Source organism: Meriones unguiculatus, chromosome 16, assembly GCF_030254825.1.
Source record: "Meriones unguiculatus strain TT.TT164.6M chromosome 16, Bangor_MerUng_6.1, whole genome shotgun sequence".
Lineage (NCBI taxonomy): Eukaryota > Metazoa > Chordata > Mammalia > Rodentia > Muridae > Meriones > Meriones unguiculatus.
In genome coordinates, this window is record NC_083363.1 from 2,131,259 (window position 1) to 2,152,351 (window position 21,093).

The 21,093-nt window shown below is 55.2% G+C and overlaps 2 protein-coding genes across 5 annotated transcripts; both read right to left on the reverse strand.

The window, feature by feature from the left end:
- Window positions 1-1,202: 1,202 nt before the first annotated feature.
- Window positions 1,203-10,811, reverse strand: Atf6b (activating transcription factor 6 beta). Of its 3 annotated transcripts, none has more exons than XM_021663058.2 (18): window positions 10,643-10,811; window positions 10,227-10,306; window positions 9,765-9,843; window positions 9,382-9,473; window positions 8,811-8,946; window positions 5,899-5,984; window positions 5,644-5,779; window positions 5,427-5,558; window positions 5,156-5,289; window positions 4,502-4,687; window positions 4,330-4,421; window positions 3,487-3,666; window positions 3,226-3,333; window positions 3,007-3,088; window positions 2,736-2,806; window positions 2,515-2,626; window positions 2,314-2,398; window positions 1,203-1,793 (listed from the first exon to the last, which is right to left on the reverse strand). In XM_021663058.2, the coding sequence occupies exons 1-18, from the start codon at window positions 10,743-10,745 to the stop codon at window positions 1,564-1,566; spliced, it is 2,124 nt and encodes a 707-aa protein (XP_021518733.1). In that variant the 5' UTR covers window positions 10,746-10,811; the 3' UTR covers window positions 1,203-1,563. The 3 variants fall into 3 exon arrangements, 2 of the variants coding, with proteins under 2 accessions (XP_021518733.1, XP_021518732.1); XM_021663057.2 differs by having other exon boundaries at window positions 10,634-10,787; XR_009586656.1 differs by lacking the exon at window positions 1,203-1,793 and having other exon boundaries at window positions 2,370-2,398; window positions 2,736-2,822; window positions 10,634-10,789.
- A 707-nt stretch (window positions 10,812-11,518) lies between these two features.
- On the reverse strand, window positions 11,519-14,322 carry Fkbpl (FKBP prolyl isomerase like). 2 transcript variants are annotated; one of them, XM_021663056.2, is made up of 2 exons: window positions 13,364-14,322; window positions 11,519-12,656 (listed from the first exon to the last, which is right to left on the reverse strand). In XM_021663056.2, the coding sequence occupies exon 2, from the start codon at window positions 12,594-12,596 to the stop codon at window positions 11,544-11,546; it is 1,053 nt and encodes a 350-aa protein (XP_021518731.1). In that variant the 5' UTR covers window positions 12,597-12,656; window positions 13,364-14,322; the 3' UTR covers window positions 11,519-11,543. The 2 variants fall into 2 exon arrangements, with proteins under 2 accessions (XP_021518731.1, XP_021518730.1); XM_021663055.2 differs by lacking the exon at window positions 13,364-14,322 and adding an exon at window positions 12,872-13,059.
- Between the last annotated feature and the right edge of the window lie 6,771 nt (window positions 14,323-21,093).

Here is a 21,093-nt window from a genome sequence, read left to right on the forward strand (position 1 = left end):
AGGCTCTCCTAGCCCCCACAACGGCCCTCCCCAGCCAGGGCAAGTGTGAGGGCCCCAGTCTCCGACCACTCAGAAAGAGTCCAGGTGGACCATCCCAGAGCCCTGAGGGATGCCAGCCCTTGGGTCAAGGAAGTGATGGATGCAGGCTGAAGCAGGGCCAGGGCTGAGACTCCAGCCCAGAACAAGTCCCAAGATTCCCACTACCACCCTGAAAAGTAGGGAAGCCGACCACCTGACAGAGGGAGATCCCAAGGAAGGTGTTTAGGGACATCAGCTAATCCAAGGCCTGTGAAGGGGCGCAGGACTACGCCATCGGTTCTCCTTACTGTCTGGCTGTGCTTGGGATCCTGGGACAGGAAGGAGCTGTGGATCAGAGCTGCCCTCTGGAGGGAGGAGAGGCTGAGTTCCTGGGAGCCCTAGTTCCAGGTTGCCATAGTTCCCTAGTCTGTTTTCACCCCAAACACAGTAGGGGTGGGTGAAGGGAGAAGGGGAGAGCCTGGCTGGACACGTGAGGTTCTTCCTCCCTCCTTCAGGGCTGGGCTTGTGGCCAGGCAGCCCCTGTCCAGTCATCTGGGCCCGGAGCCCAGGTCCAACTCACACCCTCCAGCTGACCCAGGCCACTCCTGTAGGGTCAGGCCTAAGGCGCTGCTGGATGAGAGCAACTGCAGGGACCCAACAGTTGGTCAGACTGGGCCCCTCATCTGGATGCGATCCCTTCCCTCCCGCTCAGAGCACACAGCCCTTACCGCCTGACTTCTCCTGTCTTTATCCATCTGGACCCCCCTCAAGTCTGCCGTCTTCAGTTCAGGGCCAACAGGATGTCCCATTACATGGCCCCTTCCCTCTACCAGCCCCCTCCACTGTGGTCCTGCCTCCCTGGGCTCCAAGCTCCCCACCTCCCGTTGTTTGTGTGGACAGCTCATCCTGGAAAGCGGGGGGGGGCACCTGCTGCAGAGCAAGGACTGTTGCTGCACCCTGAAGGGCGTGGGGGCCTTGTCCTTCCTGTTTACTCAGACGCATTCCGGTGATCTTACTCTAGCTGCTGTCACGCCAGACATCCCTGCTAGACACAGACATGCCCTAGAGCTGCAGGGGTGGGGAAGGGGATGACGAGGCCCGAGCCCACTCTGCCAGTGACATCCTCAGTGCCTGGCTCTGTACAGTGGCCCTACAGAAGTCACACACCAGGCAGGCACCACCAATCCCTTTACTCCCTCTGAGCTGTTTATTTAATGATAATAAAAACATATGCACACACCACCTGACTTCCACCACCCAAGAACATCCCTGTCCCACCTGGGGCCAGAGCCCACCGCTGCTCCCGAACAGATAAACCAAAGAACAAAAGACGCTATGGGAGGCTGCCCAGCTCGGAACTGGACCTTGTGCGGTACTCGGGGAGAGAGGACGGGGTTTGCGGGAACAAGACGAGCCCTGTATTCTGACAAGTGAGAAGCGAGGTGAGCCACCCGCCCACTCCCACTGTGTGTTTAATCCCACACCCGCTCTCCTTTGCCAACTGCCCCAAGCCCCAGGATGGGCTTCCAATGTGAGCCGCAGAAGTCAGGGATGGTTGAGGTAGAGGGGCTGGTGGGAGGCCCGGCGAGCCTGCCTGGCTGCAGAGGCTGGCAGGGGGCCACCTGTGGTATTGCCCGGGGCTGGGGACGGCTGCTTCCGGAGCGAGGGGGGCACCGTGGAGGTCTTGATGTGGATGACCCTGGTGTCCATGACCTCACACTCGATCTGCATCATCTCCTCATAGTCCCCTGGGGGCCCCCGGCCTGACACGGTCTCTGTGAGGAGGGAGTTGAGGAGCAGAGGGGAGGCACACAGTGATGGTGGCAGGGTAAGATGGGAAATACGGTTACAAAGTAGTGAAGAAAAGAAAGGGCGGAGTAGGCCCACGGGCAGAGTTAAGTAGGCACAGGGGTAGCACGGGGCAAGGAGGATGGAGGAGGAAAACAAGTGACAGTGACGAGTGAGGGGTCAAGGGATGTCAAGAAAGAAAAGGAGAGTGAGAACTCTCACAGGCTTCCAGCCCACCTACTCTGCCTAGCCTCCTATCAAAGCGGTTTCTGATTTGGTTGAGGAAGGGTCTCACTGTGTAACCCAGGCTCCCCCATCCTCCCACCTCAGCCTCCTGAGGCCTCCATGCTAGGACTTCCGGCACGTGTCTCCTGATTTGAGCTTTCCTCGTTCCTGGTCCTCTTCACCCTCTGGAAGTAGTCCCTCTTACCATCGCCCTCAGCGCCCCCTGCTGGCTCTCTGCAAGAATGTCTTCTTTCCTCAGTATTGGCCCGAGGGAAGACTCACCATTGGGGGCCATGGCTGGCATCACCAGGGACATCTTGGGCCTGGAGGTCTTGTTGTGGCTGATGGCTGGGAGGAGCAAGTGGTCCTAGGAGCAGAAGGGCCATGCTGGGTGGCAGAGGGTCCCAGAGCTACTCTTTATCCTCCCACTTAAGAGGACGACTGGGGTGTGGGGGATAGGCACAGGACAGGAGCGGGGCTCACCCTGCGGAAGGAGACAACATAGAAGGTGTCTTCCCGCCGGTCGATGGCATCCAGAAACTCCGGCTGGGAGCGGCCTGGGTGGCGGTAGAGCTGCAGCTGCCCCACAGCGTCCCTAGGGAGGTGAGGACAGACTCAGCAAACCTCGCTGACGGCACAGTGTTCTCTGCTGGGGACAGTGGCAAGGACGTCTCCTGGGGCACAGCTCCTGGTGACATACTCACATTTCAGGAGGTCCCGGAGGCTGGGTGGGAACTGCTTTCACTGGAGGTGACTTCTTCCATAGCTGAGACTTCTGGAAGGAGAAGTATCTAAACATTTGAAGAGGGTAAAGGGAAGAGGGAGAGACAGGCGGTCCCTGGAAGCTGGTGCCATCTCGCACCCCCTACCCCGTGTCCCCCAGTAGCTCCCTAAAATCTCTACAAGATGTCCACCTGAACCCTCAGATACTCAGCGCTCATCTGCACCTCACCTTCCTTCAGCCCTGGCTCCTACCTGTCTCTCACGGGCCCTCTGAGGTATTTTCCGTCGTCCTCTCTGGTGACGCTGGACCCAGCCACTCAGCTCATCAGCAAGCCTAGGGAGACAGTCACCACCTCTAAGGAAAGCCAACGTGCTCTGGAGCCACAAGCAGGCACGAGAAGGCAGGGGCCGGCGCTTCCACGCGGGACAGCAGGGCTACGTGTGGGGCTTCCACGGACAGGCTGTGCACACCTCAGGGACTCAGTTCGGTTAAAGTGGCGGCAGTCAGAAGACAGGAAGAGCTGGTCCAGGTCTCTGAGCAGCAGCTCCTTGGCCCCGCTGGGGAAGGCCGTCAGGTTTCTGAAAAGGAGGAGGCAGAGGCTACAGACGGCCCAGCCAGGGCACTATGGAGGACCCCTGGCTGACAGCAACTCTGGCTCTACACCACGCAAAAGCAGGCGTTAGGAAGACATGTTCTTCTTCCCACAGGAGAAGGGGGCTTTTGCTTCTCACCTGAAGCTGGGCTTGCCCACAGGGCTGGGGTGCTGCTCCTCAGGGCCCTGGGACGCTTCCTGTAGGGGTTCAACACCACCAGGCGGCCCTTGCTCCAAGAACTCCAGCAGGTGCCTCTGGGGCCGGGGCTCCTCCCTGCCCATCCGAGGGGAGGCTGGAGCTGGAGGTGGCTCAACGATGCTGCGGGCAGGGAAGCGGGAAGTAGAGGCTTTCTCAAGTGTGTGGCAGGAGTCAGGCCTCTGCAGAATGGCACAGCTCCACTCCACACGGCTGCGTCTCCCTTCATGAGATGGGAGGGTGCCCACCTCACAGGCCCAGGAGACAGGAAAGGAGAGCAAGTGCTCTATGGGTGGCCCTCAGAAAGCCGAACGTCATCTGCGTGGGTGTGTGTACACATGAGCGCGTGTGCACACAGACAGGGAGCAACCCTGGCCATCACTCCTCAGGCACAACCCGCCTTCTTTCTTCACTTTCCTTGGGAGGCATTGTGGCTCACCATTCTGGCACTCTCCTAGGGACCTGCCTGTCTCTGTCTTCCCACTGCCTTCTAAGATGCCGCTTTTCTCAAAATGTGGGTTCAGAGATCAAACTTAGGTCCTCACACCTGCACACCAAGCACTTTATGGCCTGAGCTGCATCCCACGCCCTGGAGTCTATTTGCTAGCGCTATCCCCACCACCCACTCATAGCCCAGCACCCCTGAAGGAGAGCAGTGGCTGCTGGATATGCCATCAGGGCTAAGAGCACCAGAAATGCCCGTGTAACTGTGAGCACACTGGCCCAGCAGGCATGCAGCTGTGAGGCTCACCTCACCCAGAAGGCTCCAGGGAACAAACACCTCACCTCACAGGTCCAAAGTTGAAGGCAATGAAGAGAAGGAAGACCATGATGCAGACGACCTTCCTGTTTCCAGAGCCCAGCTTGAGCTCGCTGTTCTGCAGCACAGGGGAGACAGGTGAGCCAGCGTAACCACAGGCCTGTGTTCCCACCCGTCCCAAGGGCAGCACAGGCCCACCTCTGCCAGCAGGGCCTCCAGCCGCCGCCGGAGGGCGGCGTTCTCCCTGCGCAGCTGCTGGTTGTCGGCCAGCACGGCCTGCAGCCTGGCCTCCAGGCCCTGCAGGTACTCTTTCTTCTTGCGGCGGGACTGGCAGGCCGACTCTCTGTTCTTGATCATCCGCTGCTGCCGCTTCAGCAGCTTTGCCTTGTACCAGTGAGGGCAGATAGAAGCTGAGTTAGAGACTGGCCAACTCCAGGAGCTGCCCGCCCTAAGCTCACACTCTCCTGCCGAGGCAGAGGCTGCTTTTCCCTCTTGCCACATTCCGGGGAAAGGGCCCTGCTGGTCTTCAGATGTGGGACAGTGAGACCGTCCGGCCAGCATCCCGGCCAATCCACTCCTTGGGTCTTCCGTCTTTCTAAACTCTTGCTCCAAGTGCAGAGTTAACGGAGCTACGGTGAAGAGCAGCTGGCCTGCCTGTCCACTGGGCCCCGCCTGCGTCCTGGCAGCCGCGGCTGCTGCCACCACTCCCCATGCCGTGCAGCACAGCTCACACCGTAACGCCACACACGAGGCCAGCCCACAGGTCCTGTGTGCCAGCCCCTCAGCTAGGGCTGCTCAGCCGCACACTTCTTTCCCCACCGTTGAGAGCCCTCCTCCCCTCCCTACACGCACATCCACCTCCGGCGGGCAGGAGCCCCCAGGCATGGGGGCTGGAACGATGCTCTTCCTCTCGGGCCGTGGAATGGCGGGGGCTGGCCCTTCAGGCTGGACTCGAACAGCACCTTGGATGAGGACTACTGGGGACACTGGGAAGGCATGGAGGAGGGAGTCAGAGTGGGGGTGGTGTCCTGACGTCCAAGCTCACACCAAGGCTCAGGGGCCTCGGTGGCAATGAGCTCACTAGCCAGCCCTGGCCAGCCCAGTCCCTCTCCATCTTCCTCACCGGCGGGCTGCTGGACAAGGGGTTGCAGGAGGACGGTAGCGCTGGGAGGCCCAGCTCTGGGTGGCACCTGAACTGTGGTCAGCACCACAGGTTTGGGCTGCAGTGGAGGCTTCCGAGTGGCCGGAGCTTTCCCTGAAGAAAGGCAAGAGGGAGGAAGGAATTACAACAGCATTAAGGCCTCTCACCGGGGTACCCAGAGGTCAGGAGGCCCCATTACCTGAGGAACTATCAGGGGACGGACCCATGCTGATCTGGACAGCTCCAAGTGAAGGGGCTGGGACATCCCACAGGAGGCACCCTGGAGGGGACGGGGACTCTGTCTTCACTTCCAGAACCTCCTCTCCTATGAAAGCCTACGCAGGGCAGTCCAGAGATATTAGCTGGGAGTGTCAGAATGGAGCAGGATATCAGAAAGCTTCTCACTCCCCTGGAGAAGGAGGGCTGGGCGGCAGAAGGGCAGTGGGCGTGTCACCTGGCTGGGAGAATCTGCTGAGAGGAGGGAGGCCTCGGAGTTGACGGAACAAGATGGAGAGGCGGGTTCTAGCTTGGTCTGGATATCTGTGAGGCGGCAGAAAGAAGACACAAGAGCTGGCTAACAGGGTCCACAGGGCAGCTAACAACTGTCAGTAACTCCAGGGGATCCGACGCCTTCTTCTGATCTCTGGCGGCATCAGGTACACACATGGTACATATGCAAAATACTCATAAAATAAATAAGAGAAGCAGCAGGCTGGAGAGATGGCTCAGAGGTTAAGAACACTGTCTGTTCTTCCAAAGGTCCTGAGTTCAATTCCCAGCAACCACAGGGTGGCTCACAACCATCTACAGTAAGATCTGGTGGCCTCTTCCGGCTTGCCGACACACATGCAAACAGAATACTGTATGCATAATAAATCTCCCTGCCCAGTATGCACTTTCATGCTGACAATGGCCATTGTCTTCACATCCACCTGACCGGCTCCTGCCGCAAATTCCAAACTGTTTCCTGCCGGCTCCATTCTCATGTTCCCATGCACGCAAACCTAACCAGCTGTGAAGGAGGCCCGCTGCCTCTCACTTCACACAGGCTCCTTTCTGACTGACAGACGGGCCTCCTAGGAACAAACCACCATGCTATAGTGACCTCTGCTCAGTCGCTGCTAACCACATGCAGAAACAACTGTGAGGCCCAGGTGGGTGACAGGAAACCACCTGAGACCAGTTTCAGCCAAGGCTAAGGCCCACCACTGTGCCTGGCTCACCAGATTCAGCCAAGGCTAAGGCCCACTGCTGTGCCTGGCTCACCAGATTCAGCCAAGGCTAAGGCCCACTGCTGTGCCTGGCTCACCAGATTCAGCCAAGGCTAAGGCCCACTGCTGTGCCTGGCTCACCAGATTCAGCCAAGGCTAAGGCCCACTGCTGTGCCTGGCTCACCAGATTCAGCCAAGGCTAAGGCCCACTGCTGTGCCTGGCTCACCAGATTCAGCCAAGGCTAAGGCCCACTGCTGTGCCTGGCTCGCACCATGCTGGTACTTAAAAACACAGTCGCGGTATTTTCAATGGTAACAGTTGCACTATAAGCATCAGAGGAATGGAAAGTGGGGCTACACTGCCCTCCCCTGGAGGTGGCCATAGTGAGCACTGTTTAAGCATGTACCCCACCCCCCAGAAAGTTCTCCAGAAGCAAGGCTCTGCTTCTCCTCTCTGAGAGCGGCGGGCAGAGTGCAAACCCTCATGAAAGGCCTCGGTAGATGGGAATAAGACATTCATATCACATTTTTAACAGAGCTACCAATAAGCTTTGCTGTACAGGAGTATTTGTATGCTGTGGCCTCTTGGGAACATCTGACCATCTGCTAGGTTTAGTGTAACTACAGAAACACACATGTAGGGGTGTCCAGGAAGGTTTACCTGAGGGTCCCCAGCTGAATAAAGAGGAGTGAGTGAAACAAGAAGCAGCATCCCCCAACCAGGCCCTCTCCCCCTGTTCATCTTTCATTCCTAGAGCCCTGTCCGGCAGCTGGCGTAGAACAAATGTCTACTGAATAAACCATGTAAGTAAACAAACTCAAGAACATAAAAATAAGATACTGATGTCAACTGCAGAATTAGGGAATTAGGACTATGGCATTCCAACCTTTCAGGATGTTTGAACATTTGTAGAAAAAAATTTGGAGGAAGCTGAATGCAGTGAGTGGCATATACCTAGGCTTGAGCCCTGGAATTGGAGGCCAGCATGGACAACACAGAGCAAACCAGCTCAAGAAATAAAACAGAGGAAGAAGAGGGGTGTGTGGGGCTGAATGAGGACGGCCCCAGAGGCTCAGGTACTTGACTACCTTCTCCCAGCGGGAGAAACTGTGTGTCAAGTGGGCTTTGAGGTTTCAAAAGCGCATGCCAACTTGTGCATCAGGCATGAGCTCTCGGCTACGGCTCCGCCATGCCTGCCTGCTGCCATGCTTCCCACCATGACAAGTATGGACTAACCTTCCAAAGCTATAAGCAAGCCCCAAGTGACATGCTTCCTAAAAGTTGCCTTGACCATGGGTTCTCTGCACAGAAGCAGAAGAGTAACTAAGAAGGCTGTGTGCTGGGTGTTTGGAACAGCACACACATGCGCACTAAATTCCCCACTTTTCAAAAAATGCAAATGAATAGTAAGCTCAAAGCCAGGCCTGGGCACTGGGGACGAGGAGAGACAGTCATCCCTGTCCGCCAGCGCTGCTTTTGCCTGTGCTTCTGAAAGTTCTCCTTAGCTTCTGTTCTAGGGAGCACCACTTCGCTCTCCCACCGTGCCCATCTCTGTCCACAGATGTACACATCTACCTGGATAAAACCGAGTGCCAGCTTGGTTTTTATGTGTTTACGTGTTTTGCTTGCAGGCATGTCTATGAGCCATGTTTGTGCCTGAAGCCCCTGGAGGCCAGAAAAGGGCTTCGGATCCCCTGGGGCTGGAGTTGCAGAAGATTGTGAGTTGTTATGTGGGTGCTGGAAACTAAAGCTGGGGCCTCTGGAAGAGTAGCCAGTGCGCTTAACCACTGAGCCTTCTTTCCAGCCCTTACTCTCTCCCCAACAGCAAGGGTTTTTTTGGAATTTTTTTTTTTTCTTTTTCTTTTCAATACGGGGTTTGTCTGTGTAGGCCTGTCTGTCCTGGAACTCACCCTGTAGACCAAGCTGGCCTCGAACTCAAGAGACCCACCCGCCTCTGCCTTCAGAGCCCTGAGACTATTCTTACGCTCCCATGTCCAGGACTTTGTTCTCACTTCCTTTTCCTTGTTTCTGAGATTGTTTCTCACTGTAGCCTGGCCTCGGCCTCCCGGGTGCTGGTTAGGTTAAAGGCACACACACGCCACCACGGCCTGGCCCCCCAAGGGCGGTTCCTAAGGGCAGGACAAGCCTGAGTACCTGAGGGATCATCAGAGGCAGAGCCCACAGTGATCTGGATGGTTTCAAATGGGGATGATGGGTCATCTCCCAGCAGGCAGAGTGGGGGTGCTAAGGACTCCATCTTCACGGGCAGTATTTCCCCTACTCCAGGAACCTGTGTGAGAGGTGGGGGGCGGGCAGGGGGAAGGAAGGAAAGCAAGCAAGAGGAAGAGTAAGGACGAAGCCCGGTGCTCACAAACCAGCAGTGAACATACTGGGTCTAAACAGTCCTGACACTCTACCCAGGACGTTGCGAGCTCTTTGTTCTTTCTTTCCATTTTCTTTTCAAGATTGCAAATATCACACCACAGTGGTCGACCGGGCAGGAACAGTGTGAGGGTGCGCAGCTGGTGCCGACTCTGTTTCCCCAAGCCTTACTACTGCACACTAAAAAAGCCTCGTCTTCCCTTCCACACAACCAGACTGGAAGTCTGACTAAGAAGCAACTGCCCCCACCTCGTGACTCACAGTGTATAAATAACACCTCAGCACCTAGGAGTGACGTGAATGGAGCAGGACTGCCGAAAACCGAGGGGGAGGTGGCTCTCACCTGGCTGGGGGGCTCTGTGGAAAGATGTGACGACTCTGAGCTGAGGGAGGAGGAAGAGCAGGGGGAGGACGGCTCAGACTTCACCTGAAGGTCTGGAGGGAGAAAAGTTAGGGAACACCCAGGAAGGTCTGGGGACAGGGCAGAGAGTTAATGCCACCCTGCACGTAGAACTAAACAACCAAGAAGCAGCGCCTGAGGAGTGGTGCTGGGGTGGGGGGAGGAGGGTAAGGACAGACAACACACAGACCAGACCGGGGAGCAGAGGGTGGAGCCCTGACACCTGTGTGGACAATACACACAAGGCCCAGGGGTATTTGCTTCTGGGAAGCAGCCGGAAGAGAAGGGAATCTGGAAAGATGAGGGAAAGGCTAAGGGTACCTTACCTGGGAAGATGGGTAGAGGGTCCCAGGGGGGCTCAGGGGGGCTGACATCCATCCCCACATCCAGAGAGCTGCTGTCAAACTAAGCATATTAGAGCGCAGGAAAGTGTGAGGCCAAAACAGGAACAACACTCCTTGCAAATTAAGGAGCCCCCTGTACACACGCTAACGTCTGTTAATCTTGTATCTCTCCCCCATAAAAGGGACCTCAAAATGCCAGAAGGGACTGCTCTCTAAAATCTCCACTTAGGGTGGTTCAGCCTGCTGGCCAGTCCCGGGTGCGACTCTAAAATGAAGCTTGCTCCAATTAGACAATTGTGAAACTGCTCTTCCTCCTCGCAATTTTCGGGTTTAACAAAAGCAGGGGTGACTCTCGGAATGAGCTCCGGCTTGGAGATGGCTTCAGGTTTGGGGACCCCCCTCCCACCACCAAGAAGTATAGGAGAAACTCTGGGGTAGCAATACCGGGACATCTTGCTCCACGCAACGAAACAACTGTGTCTGCTCCTCGGCCACTTCATCCAGGCCACTGTACAAGGTGCTGTCTGCAAGAAGGCCCGTGCGTCAGGATCGCACGCCAGCCCCGGCTCCATTCCTCATTGGCTCGGCCGGGCCAGACCCATCGCCCGCCCACTCGCATCGCCGTCCGCCCTAAGGTGTCCGCTCCCTCTCTCCTGACCCCGGGTCAGCGTCGTGCTCCCGCAGGAGGCTACGGGCTTCCCTCATCCCGGGAGATCACGAGCCCCGCTGCACGCTCCCGCAGACGACAGGCACGGCGCCCGCCCGGCCTTCTTCCTCTTTCACCCCCGCTGCCTTCCCGCGCGCCTCCGGCCCACGTCCGGCCATAGCCCGCTCCCTCCCCCGGGCCTCACTCCGCACACCCCAGTCCTCCGGACTCAGCAGGTTGTCGGTGAAGAAGCGCGTCGGGTCGGCGATCTCGCTGAGGAGCATCAGCTCCGCCATCTTCCCCCCACCCCCCACCATGAGCCGGCTCCCGGCCCGCCTCTCCCGGCCCCGGCAAATCTGTGGGCTCGCTGAGGGAGAACCGGGCATCCCGGAAGTCTCACTAACCAGTCAGAGCCTTGCCTGGCGAGCAGATGACACGAAGAAGCGGTGACTGTACGTGTCCGACCAATGGGAACATGGCAGCGGTCAGCCGCTCCACCCGTCCAGGCCAGCGTGCGCACGCGCCCTGCGGGCCCCAGACACTGGCCTTGTGGGAAATGCAGTTCCTAGCATTTAAAGTTCCGGCCTCTGGGCTGGAGTGATGGCTCGGCGGTTATCCGCAGAAATCTGCACTCACGTGGGGCCCAGAAACTCATGAAGGCACCAATACACGCGCGATAAATGATGAGTGGCTGAATAAATAAATTTCACCCACGATGGAGAGAGGGCTCGGCAGTTAAGAGGCTTTATTGCGGTCTTTAATCCCAGCCCGTGGGAGGCAGAGGCAGGCGGGTCTGTGTGAAGTCGAGGCCAGCCCGAAGCTCACCCACGCCAGGCCACTCGCAAACATCTGTGACTCCAGCATCCAGGGGATGCAACTCCCTCAGACATCCGCAGGCACATGAAGGAATACAGACCCATGATAAAGTCACCAATCTTTTAAGATCAGCAAATGAAGTTCTGGCATTTGCCACAGCCGCTCTCATACCTTCGGGGGTGGATATGAGACTCTCCACCACACCGTCGCTTACTCCCCATAGGTGAGAACGGGATATGAGCCCACAACACAGAACACAACTCACACATTCCTGTCTCTTTTGAAGTGTAACTTTTTAATTAGCTGAACATCTTGCGCAGCCCCCGAGCCAGCCCTGCATCCTGTTTCTTTTCCCGAACGACCACCTTCCACAGCTCTTCCTGGGCGGCACGGTTCTTGGGATCTACTGCTAGAACTTTCTTGAGGTCGGCACTTGCTTTCTCCAAGTTCCCAAGGGCTGCCTGTGCAACCCCCCTTCGGTATAAGGCCTTCAAATGGCCCGGCTCCCGCTCCAGCACTCGGTCACAGCTCTGGGCCGCCAGCTGGGGCTGCCCGAGCAGCAACTGGCAGGCAGCCAGATTGGAATAAAGGACAGTCAGCTGGGGGGGCCTGGGGGGGGTCAGGGTGAGCAGCAGCCGGAGGGCCCGCCCGTAGCATCGCGCGGCCCCCTGAGTGTCCCCAGCTCGGAATAGTTCTGTGCCGCGTGAGTGTTCTTCCCTGGCCAGGGCTTCCTTCTCCAGAGCCTCCAACTCCCAGGAGTCCCTGCCCTTAGAGAAGGAATCCAGTCTGAGCTTGAAAAGAGGTGTGGAGCATCCCGGGAGACGAATCTCCGCTTCCTCACCTTCACACATGGACTCCAGGCATTTTTCTGTGAGCTCCCCCCAAATTCTGTCCCTCCATTGCCCCATGCCTATGGTTAGTTCTGTCCAGCCCTCTGGCATCCCTGAGCCAAACGGAAACCCCAAAGCCAACACTCGGCACTGGGAGCCTAGCTTGGGTTTATCTAAGCCCTGGCCACGGACTGTGATCTTCTTTACAAAACTGCCATCGGGGCAGTACCAGAGATTGGAAGCTGGGAGATGTTCTGCCGTCTCGTGAGATTTAGCAGAGTCACCTTCAAGCCCAGCCACGGGGTGTTCACTCTCTTGCGGATTCTCTGCTGTCTGACTGGCTGCTGCCTCTGGCCTCACTCCCGGGCCTTCAGCGGGAGGCCCTGGGGGCTGCTGTCCAACTTCAATGGTTGCATCTAGGTTTTTCTGGGCGTTCTCTTCCCGCTGCTGAGGTTGAGCGGTGTCCTTCTCTTTCACTGGGCTGATAGGTGAGGTCTCTACTTGGCCTCCTGTCCCTTCCATAGTAGGTAAGATTAAGGAACAGTTCGGACTAGAGAGTGATGGATCAAGCGTAGTTCAGACCTGAAAACAAACAAACAAAAAACCGAAACAATGTAAATTCCAGGATTCCTAGTTAGGGCTCCTCGTAGCCCTAAGTCCTTAAAGTTTCCTTTCTTCTTTTTGTTCCTTTCCAAAGCCGCAGTCCACCCAGATCTAGTTTAGAACTCTAACTACCGTAATTCCCCGCGGCTCGGGTAGCTGTCCCAACTATGGGAACTTGACTGAGTCAAAAGTACCTGAGAGGCCGAAAAGCCTGGCAGGGCGGCCCAAGCCACGTCTCCCCCACCGAGTACGCTCCCGAGGCCTGGGGGACGAGCCTGGGAGCAGCCGAGGACCTCAAAAATCAGTCCTCCAGCCCGAGAGACAGAGGCGCGCGGCCCCAACATGACGGCCAATCGGGAGGACGGAGAGGCAGTTTAGCCCGCCTGCGCGGTGACGTCATTTCCCCAGCAACCGCGACGCTCCGGACCTTAGCAACCGGACTAGACCTCAGCGATACAACTAGGCCAAGTCAGACCGAGCGTGACGGAGGTCTGGCCGACTGCCTTATTCGAGGAGCGGGAGAGCTGGGCCGACGGAGACGGCTGGAGAGCTTCCCGGCGTGCCGTACCGGCGCCGAGCTCCCGCCCCGTCAAAGACCGAGGCGTTAGCCGCCTCCCACCCTCCGGTCGGTGTTCCTAAACGCGGAAATCAACCCGGGCCCCCCCTCCTTGACTGTTGCCACGCACCCTTCAAGCGGGGCCTCGATCCGGTTTGTTTTCAAGCTCGAATGTGCGTGCCCATCCCTGGGAAAGACGTTCATTTCAGTCGCGGGCCTGGACTTCGACCGTCTGAGGAGCTGCCTGGGAATCTCAGTGCTCCTGCCCAGGGGAAGCACCTCGGCCAACGGCCCAGGCCCTCGGCGACCTCCTTCCGCGCCTGCTCAGTTCGTCCAGTGAGTTCCAGTGAGTGGAGCGCGGCGGACGGTCTCTTCCTCGCTACGGAAGGTGTGGATAGATCTCGTTCGTGGTGACTCAGCCTTGCTGGGCTAACTGCACAGGCCGGGCCAGTTCTTCAGGAAAGGAGAGTACTTTGTTATCTGAGTACCTCCCTTTGGCATATGTAGTCCTTGGGGTGCTTGACAGGGTTTAGGCATCCCTTGCTGGCCCGGAACTCTTTGTAGAAGAGGATTCTGGGATGACGGCGAGCGCCTCTGTGTGTGGCTCGTGTGCCTCACACCGCGCTTCATCGAGGATGCGGGGAGAAAGAAATCCTGGCAAGGGTTAGCTCGGATGAGAATAGACAAAGGATGGGCGCACTGATAAACTCCCTCGGAGATATTAGAGAAATAGCTCAATTATTATTTCTTTTCTTTTTTTGAGACAAGGTTTCTTTGCGTAGCCTTGGCTGTTCTGCAGTCAATGTGTAGACCACCCTGGCCTCGCACTCAGAGATCCGCCTGCCTCTGCCTCCCTGAGTGCTGGGATCACGGGCGTGCTCCATCGTTCGCGGCTCTGACCCAATTCTTACTCAAACATAACTTACAAACTAGCTTTGCTAGACAGTTTAGGAAGATAAGGAGTTCATAGAAATCGACGTTTTCTTTGCTCCTCGGAGCCGCTTGCTCGTTGAAAAGCATAACAGAGAAGGCGAAGGTCTGTTGACCTGCCTCAAGAAAGCCACCTCGGCAGAGCGCGAAGCTGATGGAAAGCGCTGCTCTTACTTAATCACACGGAAAACTGTAACCTGGAGATAATGAAGGCTGCCATCTGCCTCTCTGAACCTGCTCAGCTGCCCAGAACATGTAATCCAGAGGCAACACGGACCCACAGTTTCCATTTCTGTATCACTTGCTTCATTACGGAAAAGCGTCATTTGGGATGGCATAAGCCAGGTGTGTGTTGCCCCATGATTTTAATCCTAAAAATGAGGAGGCAGAGGCTGGTGGATCTCTGTGTGTTCGAAGCCAGCCTAGTCTACAAAACAACTTCCAGGACAGCCAGGACAGAGAAATACTGTCTCGAAGAACCAAAAAAGAAAAACAGAACAAAAACCTTTTTTTTTTCTATTTGTGTTGAGCTCCAGGTCACTGATCTTGACTCTCTCTCTCTCTCTCTATCTCTCTCTCTCTCTCTCTCTCATTTTATTTTTGGTCTTGAGCCAGAGTAACCTAGTCCACTGTCCCATCTTCAACACTGTTTGGGTCCCTGGAAGCTTGGCGAAAGTTAATTCATCTTCTCTCTCCTCCCCTTTCCTCTGGGGGATTTCAAGGAAAGTAGGAAGCATGAAAGTTTACACCCTAATCCCTGGACAAAGAAACCCACATCCTCCTGTACTTTGCATGTGTGTCTTTTAGCTTCAGTAGACTCCAGCAGGCAGCGACTCTGCGTGTGTGCACACGTGTGCACACGTGTGTGTGGTTTAATGCCTCCGTTCGTTCACCGAGTATCTATGGAGCACCCCAAGGATCCAGGCAGCGTGTCAGGACTGGGGTGCAGAGGCGAATAAGCTGCACACTCGTCAATGTATGGCCCCGCTACAGAAAGTCACCGCAGAGGCAGAAAGTGTGACGCGAGAGTGAGCTGTGAGGGGGAGCAGACATTCCTGTGGTAACAGTTTTTGCGGAACGAGCTGTAAAGAATGAGCTGTAGCCGGGCATGATGGCTCCTATAATCCCAGCACTTAGGAGGTGGAGGAAGGAAGATCAAGAGTTCAAGGGCTGGGGCAGGAGAGATGGCTCAGTAGTTAGGAGCACTGTCTCCTCTTCCACAGGACCTGAGTTCAATTCCCAGCATCCACGAAGCAGCTTACAACTGTCCTTAACTCCAGTTCCAAGGGATCTGACACCTTCATACTAATGCACATAAAAGAAAATTAAATAAATTATTCTTTAAAAAAAAAAAAAAGAGTCCAAGAACTTGTCAGCTAAACAGTGAGTGAGCTTGAGGCCAGCCTGGGCTGCATGAGGGACAGAGGAGAGGAGGACAGGTCAACGTCCCCTGAAGGCTGAACCTCAAATACCACATCTGGCGGGAGTATCCCGTGGGAGAGCAGCAAGGCCTTAACCACTGGGCCATCTTTCCAGCCCCCCCCCCCGTTGATTCTTTCTTAGTGTCCCTCAGTGGCAGAGTACGTACACAGGTGCACCCCGAAATCCTTACTAAGGACTCAGGATTTCTCAGTGAAATGCTGAAATCCTCTCCTGTGTGTGTGTGTGTGGGGGGGGGGTCATGTTTCAAAAAGTTGCAGGTGCCAGGGACAGTGGGCAGGGTAGCAGGGCGCTGGCGATTTCCCGCTCAGCGCCATCTGCAAAGCCTTCAGGCAGGGAGGCAATCGGACTGCTGAGATTTGGGGCGTTCGTTGCGGAAGAGGCAGCAGGAGGCAGCGCTACCCTTTGTCCACCCGGCTTCATGCCCTTCTGGTCAGACTCAGACTGCCCAGGCTGTTCCAAGCCACGTGCCTGCCGCCCTGCCACAAGGGCCGGAGCTGGCTGGAGGTTTTCACGCTGTCAGACACCATGCGTCCCCCACACGCCACAGGAACCAAATGCTGCCCTCATGTTCTAACCGGTTAGCACCAGCATGAGACGCCCAGATTGTGGCCTCCCAGAGGGAAACAAATGTCCCCTTGTTCAGTTTTGGTGGTTTCTGTGGGGCTTGGTTCTCCGAGAATTTGTGTCAGAATTGTTCGTCTTTTCCTCCCAAAGTTATTGGGATGCACTTGCCTTGCTGGCAGCCTTTCTGCGATGAGACATCTCCTAGATGTGCTCCGTGGTAAGCCTGGCCCTGAGTCACGACAGCAACGCCGGCTTTGTGCTAAGGGACAATAGTCTTAGCTCATACGTATTAGCTAATGCGTATGACCTCATTTTCTCCTAGCATAACTCAAGGGGCTACTTATTCATTCAGTCTCTCTGCCCCTTTGTAATGGTGCAGATCACATTCCAAGACTGTAAACCCTTGGCATGCTCTGCATCACTAAGCCATATTCCCAGGCCCTGTTCAACAATTTAATTTTTTATGTATTTTTATTTTTTAACTGGCGCTGGAAAGCTGGCTCAGTGGCTGGGAGCACTGGCTGCTCTTGCAGAGGGCCTGGCTCGGTGCCCAGCCTTTGCATGGCAGCTCACAAGCTCTGTAGCCTCCACTCCCAGGTACCAACGGCCTCTCCAGACCTCGGTGAGCACCAGGCACACACACAGTGAACATACACACATGCAGGCTAGACACTCAGACACATAAAATAAATCTTTAATAAAAGCATTTTTTTTTTTTTTTTTTTTTTTTTTTTTTTTTTTTTTTGGAGACAGACTAGTCATACTTTGTAGCCCTGGCTAGTCTGGAACTCACTAATGTAGACCAGGCTATCCTTGAGCTCAAAGACATCCACCTGCCTCTGCTTCCCTGAGTGCTGGGATTAAAGGAGTGCTCCATTGTGCCTGACTTAAAAAAAAGTCTCTTTCCTGCTGGACACAGTCTTTCCTTGTCAACACAGTCTTTTTGCATACGGGGTGCTTGCCTGAGTGTGGGTGGGAGGTTATTCAGCAGACTGTGAGCAGCTGATCCTGACTGCCACACTGAAAAAATTAAACCCTCCTCCCCAGACAATCACCAACTGCCAACCAACGGTCTCCCTGGGAGGGGCGGACACCTCGCCCACCCATGATGCAATGTCTCAGACAAATCTTTGTTGCTGGCCTTCTTAGTAAGCCCTGTGCTAGGGCCACAGTAGGAGAACAGGCAACAGCTTACACTTTTACAGCTGAAGACGTTAGGGCACAAAAACCTGTTGGTAAGATGCCCTACAGTGTCAGACAGTGACAAGGGTTGCGAACCAATAAACCAGGGTAAGGGAAACGTGGGAAAGGTCCTGGGTGTGTGAGTCATCTTTAACTCAGTGCTACGGGAAAGTCTCCTCCTGGAGCTGACAATGGTCCTGTGATGTACGGTGGCCTGTAAGGGACTGGGGGCATGTGGCTCAGTGGGCAGAGTGCTCGCCCAGCATGCAGGAGGTGCTGAGTTTGGCCCCCGTGCCACATACATGCATGGCACACCTCCGAGCCACAAGGTCGTAGCAGAAGGATCCAGAGTTCAAGTTCATGCTCGGCTACATGAGGTGTGGAATTCCCGGAGGGGCTCAGCGGTAAAGGCGCTTTCTGACAGCGGGGAGCCACACTGTGGGTGGGGAGGACCGACTCCAGGGCTCTTATCTTGCCTCCACACGATGCTAGGCATGCACACATGTACATGTATGTATGCACACAATACTGAACAGCTTTAAAAAACAGAACAGCAAAAGCAAAGAGTGCATGTGTGTGCGTGCGTGCGTGCGTGCGTGCGTGCGTGCGTGCGAAATGGATTGGTGGATAAAGCGGCCTCCTGCCAAACCTGATGATCTGAATTTGATTTCAGAGATCTGCATTGTGAAAGGAGAGACCTGACTCACGCAACTTGTCCCCTAACCTCTCCAGGTGCAGTGTGGTTCACACACACAGACACAGACACACAGACACACACACACCATACTCCCCTCACAATAATAATTAAAATTTTTTTTGAGACAAGGCCTCAGTGTATCACCCTAGATGGAACTCTCTGTGTAGACCAGGCTGGCCTCTAACTCAAAGAGATCCCCCTGCCTCTGCCACCAGGATGCTGGGATTACAGGCATGTGTCATCATACCTTGCAATAATAAATTCTAAAAAATTAAAAATCAAGTAAGCAAACAAAGGGAAGACTTTGCTTGAGCTGGGCATGGGAAGGCAGGACTATGACCCCAGAACATGGGAAACAGGCTTGAGGCTCTTGAGTTCAAGGGCAGCACGGGCTGAAGAGCAAGGTCCCGAATGAGAAAAAGTGAAAGTGGGAAAAGGGGAGGAGGAAGGGAAGGGTGAGAAGGGGGGGAGGGGGACAAAGAGGAAGAGGAGGAGGGAGAAGGGGGAGATGGGGGGGCAGGGAGAGGAGGGGGGAGCAGGGTGCCTGTCTAGCATGCACAAGGCCCCGCCCGGCTTTGCTCTCCCCCGGAAGTGAAAGTGAGAAGTCTTCTCAGTATCTTCGAAGCACACTGCATATTCCGTTCCCAATAGCACACAGCAGAATTCCCTTCCTGCCCCAGGCAGGGTAGCCCTGGGCTGTAATCCCAGTACTCAGGAGGCAGAGGCAGGCGGATCTCTGAGAGCTCAAGGACAGCCTGGTCTAGAAATCGAATCCAGGACAGCCAGGGCTACACAGAGAAACCCTGACTCGAAAAAAAAAAAAAAAGAATTCCCTTCCAGCCAGAGCACAAGTGCTCCTAACAGTTTCGTACCCATGCTAACTACTTTGGTGAGGCTTTCTTTCTTCTTTGCACAATGATGCACACGTTTCAGTGATGTACAAAAGACATGACTTAAGGAGTCCCAGCTCTGGCGGGAGGAAGGATTCCTTGAGCCACAGCAAGTGTCCCCAACAGAGATGACACGTGGGTGCAGATGAAGCCATGGGGAAATCCTTTCTGCGTGGTTCTGTTTCCTCACTCTCTTTGGAAAGAGCGTTGTCATCTTGTGAAATTGTGGTCTTGGAATGGGGAAGGTCAACCGAGGAGGAAATGGGACCGTCCAGTATGACTGGGCATTTCTCTTGGACTGACGGGTGAAGTGTTCTGTTCGCAGACAGGGTGAGACTGAGCGAGATGAAGCTGTAGAGGGGAGAGGAGCCACCAGAACAGGGTGAGACCGTGTTCGCAGCTTCCGAAGGCAGGAGTTGCCTTGTTAGGGTTTGGACTGCTGTGATAAACACGGAGACCGAAGCAGCTCGGGGAGGAAAGGGTTGATGTCAGCTCATACTTCAGGTAACAGCCGCTCACTGAAGAGTCAGGACGGAGACCTGGAGGCAGGAGCTGATGCAGAGGCCATGGAGGGTGCTGCTTACTGGCTTGCTCCTCATGGCTTGCTCAGCCTGACTTTTCCCCCTTTGGTTTTGTTTGTTTGTTTTTTTCCAAGTCAGGAGACAGGATTTCTCTGTGTAGCCTTGGCTGACCTGGCACTCACTCTGTAGACCAGGCTGGCCTGGAACGCACAGATCCGCCTGCCTCTGCCTCTCAACCGCTGGCACTGTGTCACCTTCAACCTGCTTTCTTATAGAACCCAGGACCACCAGCCCAGGCATGGCCTTACCCACCATGGCCTGGGCCCTCCCCCACCAGTCACTCATTAAGAAAATGCCCTACAGCTGGGTCTTACGGAGGCATTTTCTCAATTGAGGTTCCCTCCTTTCGGATGGCTCTAGCTTGTGTCAGCTTGACACAAAACCAGCCAGGAAGGAAGCTTAAACTGACAATGAGATTTTCTTGTCCTTTGAAGGTAGGGTGTCACTAGTCCAGGTTGGCCTTGAACCAACCGATTTGGGAACTTCAGCCGCCCAAGTTCTTAGATTACAGGAATGAGTCATCATGCCTGGTCTGAAAATGAAAAGCTGAGAAAATCGAACAACAACAAAAGCGATGTGGGACACAGAGATGGATCAACAGTTGAGAGCATTGTCTGCTCCTGCAGAGGCCTGTGTTTGGGTTCCCAGCATGCACTTGGGAACATTTGCATTCCAGCTCTAGAGAAGCAGACCCCCTCTTCTTGCTCCACCGGCACTGCCAAGTGGCACACAGACTCATACACACAAAATTCAAAAAAATAATTAAGTGGTGGACAGAGTCAGTGGGTGGGCAGTCCAAATGGGGTTGGGAATTTTTCAAGTGGGGCTGAGGAATGACAGGAAAAGACTATACATGGATTTTTGGAAGGTCGGCAGCTTCTGGTGCTGATCCAGTTGACGGTGGATAGTTAAAGTTATAACTATAGTTATAGGGTGATCAGGTTGTAGGTGGGTGGATGGTGTGGGGGAGGGGAGGGTGGGCAGTTAGATCACTGAATACTGGATGATACCAAAGACGTCGAAAATAATGAGACGATGGCTCCGGAATGGAGATCCCTGGCCCGGCGTTTGTCTGGCACATAGAGCGTCCTGGTTTCAATGCCCAGCACAACAACTGATAGCAGCCGCCTAAAAGACAGCCACGCCAGAAGAGGCAGAGACAAATACAGTGAGCCTGGTGCGGACTTGCAGAGTGAGGGGGCACCCAAGCAGACGCTGAGCAAGCGGAGAGGATTCCGATGTCCACAGGGGTGTGAGGGTTCTGAACACAGAGTTGCTGAGGCCCGGCAGGAGAAGAGCCACAGGAACACGGGACCTTCTTGTCTTCCCCGGAAGGGGCTGAATCTGGGTGAGAGGAAGAGACCAGAAGTGATTTTGCTTTTTTTTTTTTTTTTTAACCCACTTCTCCTAATTACTTTCAAAGAGTTCAAATATTGGTGGAAGTGATTCTTTCCAGATGAGGATCTGAAAACCAGAAAGAAGCAAGATTTGACACCTGAATCCAAGCTTTAGGTTTGGTGGGCACAGGAGGACCACGGGTGAGTTGCCGGGAAAAGCAGGCGTGTGCTGCAGT

Bases quoted from the DNA above. Each gene is read 5' to 3' on its own strand.
- Atf6b (XM_021663057.2), bottom strand. From the start codon at position 10,745: ATGGTGGGGGGTGGGGGGAAGATGGCGGAGCTGATGCTCCTCAGCGAG. The intron at 10,307-10,633 runs GTGAGGCCCGGG...GCCTTCTTGCAG, and splicing joins GGAGGACTGGGGTGTGCGGA to ACAGCACCTTGTACAGTGGC. The intron at 2,399-2,514 runs GTGAGCCCCGCT...TTCTGCTCCTAG, and splicing joins ATGTTGTCTCCTTCCGCAGG to GACCACTTGCTCCTCCCAGC.
- Fkbpl (XM_021663056.2), bottom strand. From the start codon at position 12,596: ATGGAAGGGACAGGAGGCCAAGTAGAGACCTCACCTATCAGCCCAGTG.